The 15,372-nt window shown below is 37.2% G+C and overlaps 1 protein-coding gene across 6 annotated transcripts in view; it reads right to left on the reverse strand.

Moving 5' to 3' along the window:
* The window catches only part of PCGF6 (polycomb group ring finger 6), a 28,634-nt gene that overhangs the window by 10,781 nt on the left and 2,481 nt on the right, over positions 1-15,372 (reverse strand). For all 6 annotated transcript variants that reach the window (XR_009819141.1, XR_009819144.1, XR_009819142.1 and 3 more), the window contains exons 3-9: positions 14,229-14,325; positions 13,582-13,637; positions 12,577-12,636; positions 11,874-11,982; positions 10,901-10,928; positions 8,174-8,272; positions 1,923-2,009 (exon numbers count right to left, since the gene is read on the reverse strand). Coding sequence is in view for 1 of the 6 variants with exons in the window: in XM_062000803.1 (XP_061856787.1) it covers positions 1,923-2,009; positions 8,174-8,272; positions 10,901-10,928; positions 11,874-11,982; positions 12,577-12,636; positions 13,582-13,637; positions 14,229-14,325 (536 nt within the window). In the remaining 5 variants the exon portion in view is untranslated. The remainder of the gene's footprint in view (positions 1-1,922; positions 2,010-8,173; positions 8,273-10,900; positions 10,929-11,873; positions 11,983-12,576; positions 12,637-13,581; positions 13,638-14,228; positions 14,326-15,372) is intronic.

A 15,372-nucleotide genomic window follows, 5' to 3' on the forward strand; every position in this document is an offset into this window, starting at 1 on the left:
CCATGGTTTTAATTCTAGAAATGCACCTTCTTGATTTCTCAAAAAGAATATAATGTGAGGCTACAAAGCATGGCAAGTTTACAATTAAATATCAAAAAAGAAGCAACTGTGCTTCCTTTGTATTACCTTCCAACTGTAACTATTTGACATCCTAAGAGGTTTTGTAACACAATAAAGAAAAACCTAATCTTTCAAATTTCCTGGCAAAAGCTGTGGTGAAAGCACAAGACTTCACATAAGGCAAACCTCTTTTTTCCTCTTTGTTTGCTTAGTAGAGCAGGCTTGAGAGAATGCATCACTATCATACTGATTTTGTAATAATGAGACTTGAAACATCCCTGGAGAGCGTATCCCAAGACAACTCTTCACTTTGTGCAGCTGCTGACTGGTACTTTGCACTAAACATCAATCGAGTGGATCTAATTCTGATGAGAAATGAAAGACACCATCCTTCAACTAGGCAGATCCACCGCTGACAAGAAATGAAATGGATGCAGTTTTCCTTGAAGTGCTTCCCCAAGAGCATTTTTCATACATGAAAAGCTTTCATGCCAATATGAGGGCTAAGAGTATGTACATTTGATTATACCCCTGGACTGAGAAATAAATCAACCCCCCTGCTATTTACTGAAGCTTTTAGAAGAGGGCACTTCCTCCACTATGTGTTGATTGCTGTATTTACTTACAAAGAACTCATTACATTAAAAGCAATTTTATTACCAGTGCTGGCTTCCTCCTGATTTCTATCCCCTGCTCCCCAAAGTGGGTTAGGATAAATTTTCACTTTTTTCTTCATCTTCAGTGTTTATTTAATAATATATTAAGCATGGCACTTATTCCCTTTGACTGCAGAAACTGAGGGTACACACACCACAAGCCTCAAAGCTTCTAATGTCTGCTGACACTAGTATGGGCCTCATACATCTGCCCTGATGGTGGCATCCCTCACAATTACTCAAGTCAGGTACAGGTGATGCAATGTACAAGATACCTTAAAATCAGCTTTCCGCTTCTTGCCTGACACAGAAACCCTCCTGTAGCACAAAAGGGCTTATCGGGGAATTTAAATGCAAGAGACTGTGCATGTGCATGCACAAACACTTCAGGAGAACTGGATTTCCTGCTATTTTAGTCCTTCTGCCATCTGCTTAGATTTCTTTCCAAATAAACTACCAATCTAAATCCTATTTCTTCCCACTGAATTAGATGAAACACTAACTTTTCAGTCTTCCAGGTTTAGATTAATCTACAGTTTACTATATATGATGATTTTACATCTGTACCTTACTATTTCATCATTTTTGCTGCACTTCTAACATGGTATTAACCTTCCCATTATAGAGATGCTTGAAAATATTCCCAAGGAAATCATAAAATGGTTTCTTATTTGCAGAGCCAGCAGCACATAAAGACAGGAAGTTATCAAGAAGAAATAGTTTGCTATAGACACTGTAAGCAGGACTGGTATAATGTGCATCAAGCGTATTAATTGCATTCATTACTCTGTATCTTTGGTTTGTGCTTTTATAAGCATGCTTATTACCCTGACCCAGTCACAAGCCTGGACTTATTTGGGATGCTTCAGTCCTTTGATTTCTTGCAGAGATGCAATTGCCAGGGAAGAAAACAAGGAATGTTAAACAACACCAGCTTTTCTTTCAGTTATCATTGATAAAGACAGCAACCTATCTTGGAACAGAAAAAAAAATTCAAACCCTCCCCTCATACCCAGAACGTTATCAGACCAGCAGGAACACTCTTCTCAACTCCATTTACACTCTAAAAACTACTCTGAATACCATGGAGAGATTGATTTTCTGTGTGACTTCTTCAGACAAGTTTGTGCTACCTGATAGCTTCAGAAAAATGTCTTCTGTTTTAAAACAGACCACCTGGAACAAAATCCCAGCTGCCACACGTACCTCTACTGCACTCTCTCCAATGGCCTGACGAATTTCCCTCAGGGTCTGGTAGTGTTCTAGCAGGTGATCACCACATACTATGTCCACCTGTGAAAGAACACAAACATGGTCAAGTTCAACCTATCTTTGGACTACCAAAACGGTATCTAAGGCCTTTAAATCAGATTAGGTAAGTTCAATTTAGCATGTTAAGATATCAAAGCCACCTTCACCTTTGTTGTCCAAACATTTAGCATGCACAGCACTATTGCACTGCCCTAATGCCTCTCACCCCATGCCCCCGACCCAGAGCTAACTTCCGGAACAGAGGACAGTTTATTGTTTCACTCCCCATTTGATGCATTCCTTGAAAAAAAATGATGTTTAATAATAGCTGTGATGAATTTAATGGGAATTTAGATCACATACTGAAATGGACCCAAAAACATCGAGAGTCATTCATCAGTTGCAAAAAAGGGCAAGTTAGTTGTGCCACTGACAGAAAATGAGCCATTGCTACCCTCATTCTTACTTTGAGTGAGAAAACACTTGAATAAGTCTGCCTAATAGGACTGTTTAGAAGTGTTTTAATGGAAAAGAACAGGTCCCTGGATGTCATGATCAGCAATTATGTCACAAACTCCTCCTTCAAAATGTCACCAATACTGCTGTGATGCAAGTGAAGGGCATACTCAGCAATTCTAAGCAATGTCCTCTACTGCAGCTAAACTATGCCAGTGACATCTGCAACTCTGGAGGAGGCACTTTTGTTACGTAACTGACCACCAAAAGAGTAATTGGGGTGGGGGGGAAATCCTAATGAGGTATTCTGAATTCTTTGCCTTGACCATTATGAAAAATAAGCTTCTTTTGTAAAGTTACTATGCATAATACAAATTCAGTATCTACCATTCCAAAGCAGAGCAGCTAACACAGGACTTTTTCTGTCTCAATTGCAGCTCAGTTGTATTTTCCTTACGGGTAATGTCTAGATAGGGAAATGAGACATTCTCTTCTGTGAATTCCAATGACAAAACCTCAAAATTACAGTGAAAAACATTGACAAAGAGCTGTCCCCCCAGCTTTCTGCAAGGAAAAACGTCTGAGTTCTGCCATTGCAGTAGTTGTGGACAATACTGCAATATCATTACGTATTCTCTTATATAGCCACTTTCTGCTACAGCATGCAGTCTGTGCTTCAGCTATTCAACATCCCTGGATTTATGCCCTTCTGCATGCTGACCTACTACTACTTCTCTGTTGCTCATCACAAAAAGATTTAGCAAGATTTATGCTTTATGCTGGCAGACTGTGACATTCTCAGAATCAGACACAGGAATTTTACTCCTTAGAGGCTCAAAAAGGGATAATTTACTTCATCTGTACAGCATGAGAGTAATATAGAATACTCTGTTCACCTTAGGTCGAATCTTATTGTGCAGAAGATGTCAACTGCTTAACATTACTTCTGCTTTAGCTTCTAGGAGTAAATCAGCAAATAAAAGCTAATCTGGATGTGGCATTAAATATTGATTAGATATTGATCCGTATAGACACACATGTTTATGTATTTAACATCAACATTTATTGTACTTAACACAGAATTAGAAAGAAAACTATTTCTTCTTCTTTTTGAAAGCTGGTTACAGTTATTTTTGTTGTTTCCCATGCTTTCTAGCCTGTACAAGTATTACTACAGGAAGACAGACATGCCTGTGTTCCTTTCCAGTGACAGATGGAAATAGGTTTAATTACTTTTGCCTTATAAGCTTATTTTAAAAACTTTTATATCACGAAGCACTGAAAAGTCAACCCTGCTCCCACTGAAACATATCCATTACATATATACTACAGAAACAAAGTCTAATCTATTTGCCCAGTATAGGAAACATAGTGATAACTGATGACAATCTTTTGAAACAGAATCAGAATGCTTGCTTGAAAATATCCCTCTGTTGCTCCTGCTGCTCCAGTTCCAAACCATTTTCATGAAAGGTCCAGTGTCTTCTAATAAATTGAGAAGAGTTTTGCACATTGACTCTGTTAGAGTGCTCTGAATACCAAATGCTTAATCTTCTCATTGAAGCATCAAAGCTTGACTTTCTGCCTGACAACTGTTATGCTAGGATTTATCTTATGTCTCTGTAAGGACAAGGAAATAAAACATACAATGAAAAAAATCCCAGTTTGGTGTGAAAATCAGCTGTGAAATGTGTCTCAAGAGGAATCCTTGTACCACATAGAATTAATCTATTCCATTACAAAAGAGGCACCAGCAACACAAGTGCTATGAGTTTACTACAATTTCAACTGACAGGTAAAACTAGAGTCAGCTAGTACTGACAGCTAGTGAGATAACAGCAAATACAGTTTGACCTTTTACTGAAAGGAAACAAAGGTGTGGCTGCTGAAGACTCACTTCTATTTTTCATTAATTCTTGTTAAAGTAGCCTTTCCACTATGTCATTTCTTTTCTTTAGGTGGCATGGTTGCTATCCAGGTTCTTTATTTAAAGGCCACAAAACCAGACAATTATAAATTAATATCAAATATGACAGAGATAAAAATGGAAAACTTTCATGTAAGGGTCATCTCACATAAGATTCATCCCAAGGGGGAATTTGGCCCAGAAAGCATTACACCTCAATCAATAGTTTCTATGCCAACTATGCTATCCAGGGAAGGACAAGGAAAACACAAAGTCTAAGAGACTGAGATGTATATTTGGGCTAGTTATGCAAAGAGCTAGCAAAGTTTTGAATTTCCTCTAGTTGCTATTTACTTTTCAAAGGTACGAGATACTTCTATTCAAGAGTCTAAGACTGGCATAAGAAAACTGCATCAGCAACAACACTGTGTGAGCACAGACTTTTCTCCAGTCTTTGCCCAGCCTGCAGTTTACACACAGAGGCACTTTCAGGAACACACATCTGATTATGGAACATTTCTATTCCATAAGCCACATTAATGCATTCAGAGGAACCAAGTCTCAATTCTTTCAGCACTCTCTCTCATCCTTACAGAATGAATGGCAAGAAGGAATAACATGTTGCTGCAGGATGAAGAAAGTGTCGCATTTTCTCCACACTCTTCAGCAGAATACGAACTATATATGTGTGTATCATGTTGAAGCCAAGTACCTAACAAATTCCAAACACAATAGCCTGTGTTTAGCTCAAATTAAACTTTACCTACTGAGCTATTACTAGCAATTCCGTTGTTCAAAGTTTTTCACAACCTCCTCAACAATTAAGAGCAAGAATAACCAAGATAGACCTTATAATTAGAAATATATACACATACAGAAAATTAATAGCTGCCCAAAGCACAGAGATCAGATCACAACATCATAAAGAGTAAACTACGGTCTGTCAGCTCAAATGGTAGATAAAAATAAATGGAGCCTTAATATTTCAGATAAACTAGGAAATTTGAATCATAATCTGTTTCCAAACTCAAATACAGGAGCCTAAAAATAATTTGAGGTCTCAGACTAGGAAAAAGGAACAAAGCCTTTGAAACTGCTTTTTAGACTTTCATATATACTGTCACACGAACCAGATGGCTTATTTCACATTAACCTCTAATCAAACCCACTTTTGCAGGTTAATGAAGAAGGACAAATATTAGCTAAAACTTAAACTAAGAGGTCCAAGTACAGCCAGAAGAATGGGTAACATACTTTCTATCACTTGGTCACTGAATCAGCTCCAATATGGAACAACTAAAACATTCTCAAACAATACTTTTCACTGTCAAACCAAGCTGAAACTCATCAGGAACTGATCATGTTCATAAAATAACTATATAGAGTGTCCTCACTAAAAATTTCAACAATCAAACCAAAAATACAATTGGTACACTAAGGACAGAAAAGACTGTTCTCTCCTTACAGTCAAATCTTTTCAAGTAAATTAAAACTCAATTAAGCACTCTGGCAGTTAGTTTGTTACAGATACAAATGGGAAAAAGTACTGCAAATGCAGTGCATTTTAGCTCAGTAGTGCTTGAAATGTGTGTTTCTGAAAGAAATTTCCTAGCTTCCCAAGGGAATCTAGTTCCTGGACCCTAGTTCCAAATTGAGAGCACCAAACTCATGGCATTTTATATAAAACCTGATGATTTTAGGTAATGAAGAATTGGAAAGCGTAAGAAGTCATTACTAAAGAAGTACTATGAAATAGAAAAGTGTGTTGTCCTAAGTTAGTGTCTATTTCTTATTTCAGGAAGCCAACGGGAAATGACCCATTGCAGTTTGCAACTCTTCCAAATTTCTACAACAAACCAAACAAGTAGCCAAGCACCATATACATTTATATTCTTTGCACATATGGTTTATAACCTATTTCCCTACATTCTCTGTCTGTGCTAATTTATATTCAAAATCCTCCCTAATTTTGTTCTACAGTTTCCGGAGAAGACATGATTCATTAAGCTTATTAATCTTCAATGGCATATCTGACACGTCTTTCACTTTCTGCATGTTTATCAATAAACCATCAGCTTCAGTTCTGCATATAACAACGAGAAGGTGACAGCTCAGTACACAGACTCTATAATCTTAAGACCTCATATGACAAAGAAACAATCATTCACAATAGTAAAATACCTCCTGCTCAATTTCCCTAACTCCCTGATCTTTTAAAGATAAGCCTGAATATCTTAAAGTAATCAATCATGATTTGTGGCATGAAAATCTACTACAGGTTTCCAGTGAGGAAAGAAAATAGCTGCTGAAAAACAAAAGGGAGCAGACCAGTTAAGTGGGGAAAAAAGGCAGTAAAAGATCTGACTGTAAAAGAAAGCAGATTTAACATTTCCTCCAGACAGGCCTGGCTTGCACAAAAGAGACCAAGAAATTAGAACTAGCCAATGATTGTGCCTTACTCCAGAATGGGAAACTACACTAGCAGAGATAGAAGTGCACCAAGACAGCACCAAGTAACATCCTTGGAAAAAGAAGTCTACGAAATCATCAGCTTTTGAGACACAGTAACATTTACCAGCAACAGCAGATTGTCTCCTGTCTGGTGAAGTCTAAGCAGAAAGTAACCAAAGGGAGAAAATTTCTCAAGCTATCAGTATTAGATGACCTCAAGATTGCAAAATCTGAAAGACAATCAGCATATAGACCTTGGTTTATCTTGAAAGATGGGTAGCTGCAGTTTCCACTACAGATGCCCACTCTTTTCTGAAAATTGAGATTCTGAGGCACTACTTCAGAAAACTCAACCAATACAATTCCTTCCCCTCGAATAAGGAACTCGATTAATGCAAGAAGCTTCTCTAGCCTCATTTTCAGGATACTTTTATTTGTTAAGAATATCATGTCACCACCACCTGAAAGCTAGAGGGACTCTCACAGAGAGGAAAGCAGCAAATGAAAACACATCACTTCCTCAGAATGATGAATAATTTATGTCTGATGTGCTTTGTTTCCACTGAAAAGGTAAGCAGCATGAATACCTATTATTGAGGCACACAGTCATGCTGCACGCATTGTTTCAGACAGTTACTGCTGTATGAAAATACTGTCTTAACTCCAAAGCCAGCACTTCACTCCCACCATCTGCCTATTCACATCAGTACTAGCTTGATTTACCAACAATTGACAGCTTTAGGAATCATTTACACATGAAGGAACTCCTGAACCTTCTCAACTGAAAGGTTGCTGAAATATATTGAAGAAGTGAAAACTGGTTTTGACTTGAAATACCTGTCAAAATGGTTGATAAATATGAAGTTGAATTCTTTTGTACCATATTCTGCTCCTTTGAATTCTGATTTGGAGGCATGTGCCTACATTTGCATTCACACCTTTGATTTCAACATTCATCCACAGTATCATTCTTTCTTAGCCCTTGTTTGCTTCCTCAACATTCAGTCAAATTCTACTGTTATTCAGCTCCTAAATCTGCCTTCATATTCTCCCACACTTGCTCACTTTCCTGTCTATATACTCAGTTTCATATTTGAAGTAGCAGTATCTTTTGGTTTCCAATTTCGTCTGCTGAAACCTTACATGGCACTTCAGAATATTTATACAAATAATAAAAGTTTTACAATGAATATTTAATCATGTTGCAAATGACTTGGGAAGAGTTGCTCCTTGTGGATCACAACATTTCAAGTGTTTCATTTTTTTAATCCTTATTGCATTAAAAAAAAAGGTCTTACATCTAGACTGTAATCAACAACAGAAATGTTCTGCCTGAAGTGCAGGTATTACACTGATGACAATGAATGTGTAAGTACCACTACAAATGGTATACCTGACAAGTAGGATCCAGATCCATTTTCCTTCTGAGGAATTTCTCCACGTGTCCAATTGTTGCCTCTCCTGAAACACGCACAAACTTCTTCTCCAAAGGCTGCAATAAATAATGAAAACATTTTAAGACAATGTACATTTTCAGTCACCAGCCCTCATAAACCCCAAACCCAAGTGAAAGGCCAATTACAGAGGGAGATACCTTAAATTTCTAGACTCTTTTCTGATCTACTTCCAGATTACCTCACAGGTACTCTCATTGGTACATCAGTATTGAGACTCCAGTTCAAACTTCCTGTTGTTCAAAACAACATTTGAAAATAACCAGCTACTAACTCCAGTCCGATTTTCACTATTGAAGTACCAGAGAATGATAATTGCTATTAATTTTGTGTAATTAGCATTGCACAGCATTAAGAACTTCTTCCCCCACAAACATCTACTCATCAGAAGCACATGAACAATTTCCTAAAGTTTCCTTATTTTCCCTACAGGCTTGTGTATCAAACATGATTCATATAATTAAGCCCTGTCATTTTATAAGGCAAGGAACTTAAGTCCTTCAGCATTCTAGAAGTATTCTTGCTTGTGCTGGAATCAAGTTCATAGTCCACAAAACTCCAGAATCAATTAAAATATGCTACTATGCAGAACACAAAGGCAGAGATTGGGCTTAAATCTTTGTGTCATTTCTAAATGCTTCCACAGCAATGACATTTGTTATGCCAGCCTCAAAAATTTTAATAGCTTTCTCTTCTACAGATAAAATTTTAAACAGCTGACTGGTGATATGGGCAGCTGAGCAAAGAGGCACAAAGGCAGAGCAGATGACTGCATTCAGTGTGATAAATGGATTACCTTTTATGTCAATTAATTGGATTCATATGTTGACTTCTGTACAGCTGTGATTTACTATCCAGTTTCATCATACTCTTTCAATTTGTAAGAAGGGTCAGAGAGCCATAGACTACCCTTGAATTCAAGCATGAATTTAAATATGTCTCCATGATAGCTGTGGTTTTGGAACAATAGTTTGATTTATTCATGTACAAGAGCTAGAATGACAATCAGACCTGATCTAAGGAACCATGCTGCTGCAAGCTTGACAAAGCTGAATTTATGCTTGCCGCATGTATAAATCACAGTTTATGGCCACAGACCTTGTCACCTGTTCTCTCCTCCCCATTCCCACTTCAAAAAAAAAAGGTTGAAACCCCCTCATGTATGAAGTTCAACAAAATAAAACAGATAAATAAGTAATTGAAGACAGAGCAATGCTAAAAACGGATCAGAGTATGCTTTGTGAGAAGTGGTTATGAAAAGGTAGTTTGAAGGCTGATGAATAAACATCTTAGTCATCAAGTGTAATAAAAAAGCATGAAGATATAAAGTGAAGAAAATAAGGACAGAAAGGAAGAAGAGATAGTGGAGCAGGGGATTAACACACAGCAAGGAATCTGAAGTTAAGGTAGAAAAATACCACATAAAAGATGGGGTATTTAATAAAACTCACAGAGATGATATGCAAGTCTAAACATGCACATCAGCTGAGTGGTACTTCAGTCACAGAATCATAGAATGCAGGGGTTGGAAGGGACCTTTAAAGATCATCTAGTTGATGCATAACAGGATTATTTGCAGCACAGAACTATTCACTGTGAGTAATGGTGGGCAGTCTTTCATCTTCAACATCTTCAGAACATTGAGTTAAAGTGAGCAGCAGTATTTATGGCTTAAAAGGGAAAAAACCCACTCAAAAGCACACACACATACACAAAATGTTTTCCTGACTCACAAACACTCCTTAATGATGTTCGAGCCAACCATCTTTTCTGAAAGGCAAAACTACTTGGAGTGGCATGTTTCAGAGGAAATAAGTGTCTGACATAAAATGCTAATATTACAACACATAAACTAGTAAAATGGTTGAACTGCCCTACAGTCATTATTGTGGGGCCCAAAATGAACAGGATAAAAACCACAAAGCGGAAAAAAAGGGCAATTATGAGACAGGAAGGATGGGAGCTGAGACAAAGGCAAGAAGATGAAAAAAACAGCATGAAATATAAGGGAAAAAAAAAGGAAAAAGTGCTGGGTAGGTCTGGGAACGCAATACATGAAGAAAATTAACTGTAGACATTCTCAGGAACATTTTTCCCCTTCTACAGATCAGTTTTCTTGTACAAAACTATGCTCATATTTCAATTCTTTGTGAAAATTATTATTTATGTATCTTTAAGTTTGAAACTGCCTCCTAAGCTCTGCCATAACAAATGTAATTACTGCTAAAAATTGTATGTATAACTGCCACAAAATCTAACGGTTCAGGTTTGTGCCTGAAAATATAGTGAAACCAACCCAGCTGGAAAGATGCAGAAAACTAGTAAAATGGTACCATCAGGACAATTAATATCTAAATTACCAACATACTTTCTTCTCAGATTCGTCAACAGTAAAATTCTCCTGCTAACTGTACCAGTTAGATGTGTCTCACATTCTACTGTTCTCCCATCAAAGTGGTATGTAGCCTCAGAAGCTTCTTTTCCTGTTCTGAGACACTATACAATAATGGGTTCAAAAGCAGACTGTAATCCAAGGTTGATTATTGCTACGCTGATGAAAGTTCAGTCTGCACTCAACATAAGAAAAGCAAACTAAATTAAACACATCCAGGTTATACATATTTATGAAGGAAATCCTAAGAGACAAATTCAAGTCACATCTGTACCTTAAAATTCCCTGTGCCTTCATCAGCTCTGAAAAACAAAAGAAAACAAGAGACAACATTGCTAACAATTATTAACACCCTCAAGCTCTTTATTATAATAGTGACTTATTTCATAGTCTGGCTTGATTTTTACATTATTTGTGTAATAGTTTGCTGTGATTCATATTTGAGTTCTCTGAACATTTTGTTTAAAATCAGGCCAAAAGCAGGCACAATGGAGGTAGTGGGGCAAAACTGACATCAGAGTGAAGCCAGTCCTTCCTCCTTCCTCACAAATGAGGTGCTGCAATGTGTGGTATTAGCAGAATAGTTACAGCTTTTAATCCTCTCTTGATTACTCCCTCAGTCACTAACATATAAATCTACATATGGTCAAAGCAAGACAGTTTCTCCTTCCTGTGTTCCTGAAAACAATGGAAGCGTCTGAGCTGGATTTCACCTCCCACAATCCACGGCTAAAGGTGACTCCTCATTAAAAAGCTTTAGCATAACTCATTAAAGTCCAGAAACTAACAGGCAAACTTAACAGCAAACCTCATTATTATCCCTGACCTGTAATATTTAGGAGAACACTACTCTTGCTGCCCAGGCTGTAGTTGCAATCCCTGAAATACATGAGCAAGTCCTAGCACAGTCAGCATTCACAGTACTGCCACCTACAGGGATTAAGGAAGGGTAAGAGAGAGGTACTGTAGTTTACTCAGACTACACTACTTCCGTTAAAAGAAACACATCTAAGTTTTAAAACTACACTTTTTAGGAAGCTAATTTCACAGGGAGACACACATATAATTATCTATATCATCTAGCTATGTAGAGTTGGCTGTCACTACTGCACTGTAAATTAAAATCAGCTCCGTGCTGCTATTTGGGACGGAGGGAACACACTTTCAACGAAAATTAAGAGCCAGTTACCATACACAAGCAGCACCCTCGTGTCAACCACTTGCTCTCATGTTTTCCTGCAACTCACCCAATGAACTCTAGAAGTATGGAGATGTCAAGTTCTGGTGGGATCCGGAATACAGAGCCCAGAACTTTTCGAGGTCTTCCTCTGCTCGCTGGAACTGGCTGTGGGACAGCTAAAATATTCAAATAGCCAAAATGCAAACACAACTTGAAATAGAGGCAGCATAAGATGCTAACATGCACCAAGCAAAACAGCTGAGCTCATAGGGAACCCAGAGGGTCCATGTAATTCATCCTGTTTTAATTACTAAATCAGCTCTTTACACAATTCATACTGTCTATCTGAATCAGCATTTTATTAGCTTCCCACATGTCACTTCTGTTTATTTTAAAGTAAAAGAGCTCTTTACTTCACAGTAGGACAAAAAATAATTAGAATAATCCCTCATTTTCACTCTTTTGTAACATTTATTGTTTATTAGGGGACAGAAAATAAAATAATGCACATTTATATATATTTTCTGGTTGTAGGCAAAATATGTTTTAAAAAAATCCCAACTATGGATCTGGGTTTAAGTGCTGTCAGTTCCATCTGTTTTTGTAACATGAGAACTGTGACAAGTTGCAGTATTCAAACAACCAAGGATCTCGTATTTCCAGTATCATATATCCCTTTCAGTTGTGAGCTAGTATTTCAAGGAAAACCCTTAAGAATAAATGGTATAGTAAATGTTTCCTCAACATAATCTAAAGTGATTACAGCTTACCTGGTTTGGGCACTTCTAATCCTCTTTCTTTGTAGAAGTCATGCATTTGTTTTTTCTCTCCTGAGAAAAAAACCCCACAACACATAAGAGATTGGAATGTTATTTCATATCCTGAGAACATCCATATAGCTTCCAATAGACTCATAGAACGGTAGGGGTTGGAAGGGACCTTTAGAGATCATCTAGTCCAACCCCCCTGCAGAAGCAGGTTCACCTAGCTCAGGTCACATTGGAACATGTCCAGGTGGGTCTTGAAGACCTCCAAGGAAGGAGACTCCATAACCCCCCCTGGGCAGCCTGTGCCAGGGCTCCCTCACCCTCATGATGAAATAGTTTTTTAGCCAGAGAAGAAAAACACTTTCCAAGTTCATACAGACTTAACTGTCACTATCAGGCTGGGATACTCAAGACACCCAGACTAGGAGTTTTTACTAATAAACTGGGAAGAAGTCAGAGAAATTGGCCATAAATTACACTAAAATAGCTGCAAAAACTAGTATCTTTATGGCTGCCAAGACTATTTTTATACCCTTTATAGTCCATACATATCAACTAGATGTGTGTATTTTACTCAGTCCACCCAGTTGGATTCACTAGCTCCCAAAGTTCAAAGGTAAATGACAAGAGACAGTGAACACATCTAAAAATTGAAAGAATAAATGTAGCAGTGAGGAAAAGCCAAAAGCATTTGAGCAACTTTTTCTCAACTGGGCTAAATGAAAGTATTAGATGGAACAATATTTTCTGTACTTATACAAAAAATAGGATGCATGATCATGAAATATTATCTGGATGTTTATCTTAAATACAGCAACACTTGTGTTTCATAAAACAGGGTACATACCAATAGCCAAAATAGCATTTAGCAGCCAATTCATTAAGTTTTATAATCAAACGTTACAGAACTATTTTTCAAGAGTGCAGAGTAGAAATGGAGCTTTGAATTACTCTGTTTTCTGCTCAGTCTTTTCAATCTCTAGATGGAAATAAAATAAAAGGACTTACTTTCTTCCAAATTGACAACTAATTTATAGACTATGTCTTGTAGTTGCCGATCGAGTCTATTAAAGAGAGAAAACAGAAAAGAGAAACAGTCTTTGGTGCAAAATAGAACTGTTTTCATTAATTATAACAGAAATGGCAAATGCATTGTTGAAACGCAACAGATATAAAGAGAATGACAGAGCAGCATCTCCGTATGTGTCTAAATTCACATCCTGACAACAGAGCTCCAACAGATGCCATGTGAAGCAGCACCACCCTTCAAAAAGTTGTGAATTTATTTTGAGAAACTAAAACTCAGTTTTCAGAGTTAATAAGCACACCATGTCAGCAAAGCTATGTCGAAAAGGAAATCAAAGCAAGTAGCTGAGATCTTGTTGTCACCTATAACACTGAGAAACTGCAAAAAATATTCACAATGGGGTGCAACAAACTCTAGAAAGGGATACAAATTACATATGAAATTGAGTATTTTTATCTTCACTGCTGAGATTAAACTTATATTAACAAAGAACACAGTACGTTTCTTGTAACTGTTCCTTAACTTCAACTAGGAAAGCACTAGAAGTCAGTAAAATAAAGCATTCAAAAGCAAGCAGCAAAACTTAAAATAAAAAAGTGTATCTATAAAACCAGGATGAATTTATTACCTGATGTTATAAAGGGGCTGTGTCTGATGTACAACTATATTGCATTTTGGACATCTGTTGCTATAATAGAAGTGTCTTACTATGCAGCTTTTACAAACTGTAAAGAAAAGAAACCCAATGGAAGTCACATGTCCTTGATACAATACCATCTGTTCAAGCAAGAGAAACAATTACACCAGATCTCTCAAATTTGCAGAGACAAAATGAAGCAAGTCTTTCAAACTGAAGTAAACAGCTCTCTGCCTGTACAGGATACAGCACATTTGAGTATTCAATTGGGATTATTCCTAGGAATAATCCAAATCCAATTGATGCAAAGGTATGTGTTCAATTTTGTAACTGTTACCCAGAACAAGAAAAGAGCTAAGACTATAGAACATTGACTGCTGTAGACAACAGACTTGCTAAAAAGCATCCTAAAAACAGTTTCAGTAGAAGAAATGAGATAAGAAATTATAATTCCGCCATTTTAATTGTATTTAGATGTACTTTAAATATTTGGAAGGAAAGCTAATGAGTGGAAACATCTAGAATAAATAACGTTCTATCAAATCAGCTCCATATCAGCCTGAACACATCAAACTTTTCCACCACATTTACTAGGAAACTCCTAGGAGACTGTTTGCAACATTATGCTGCCCTTAGTAACAGCTGTGCACTTTCCTAAATTACCAACAGCACTGAATGTCACATGGCATATATCAAACTAATAAGCAGTCCTACACATTGAGGGGAACAAAAAAGAAAGAGATAAAAAAACCCTTTTCCCTTTATGTAGTGTTAGTGCCTGGATGGACTGGGAAGCCAAGATTCTTGGATTTAGGTAGGAACATAGGTGTGTCCAAGTCAGCTTCACACAATGGGTTTTACTAGCATTGAGAGGACATAGTTCTATTGGCAATGTAAAAACTGTTAACACAAGGACTGAGAGGAAAAATAACACAAGAGCACAGAAATCTGCTTTTTGTTATCTATCTATTTCTGTTCAACTGATTAGAGGCTAACTGTTCCATGGGTGCATATAACCATTTCTGTATTAGACCTGGTTACTTCCACACTGCCACTTACTGTGTTTCGTAAATTTACAAGCTTATAACAACAGTTCAGGAAACTCTCTAACCCACTGAGTTGAGCAGAGCCACTC

The sequence above is a fragment of the Colius striatus genome, chromosome 8 (assembly GCF_028858725.1).
Source record: "Colius striatus isolate bColStr4 chromosome 8, bColStr4.1.hap1, whole genome shotgun sequence".
NCBI classification, from domain to species: domain Eukaryota; kingdom Metazoa; phylum Chordata; class Aves; order Coliiformes; family Coliidae; genus Colius; species Colius striatus.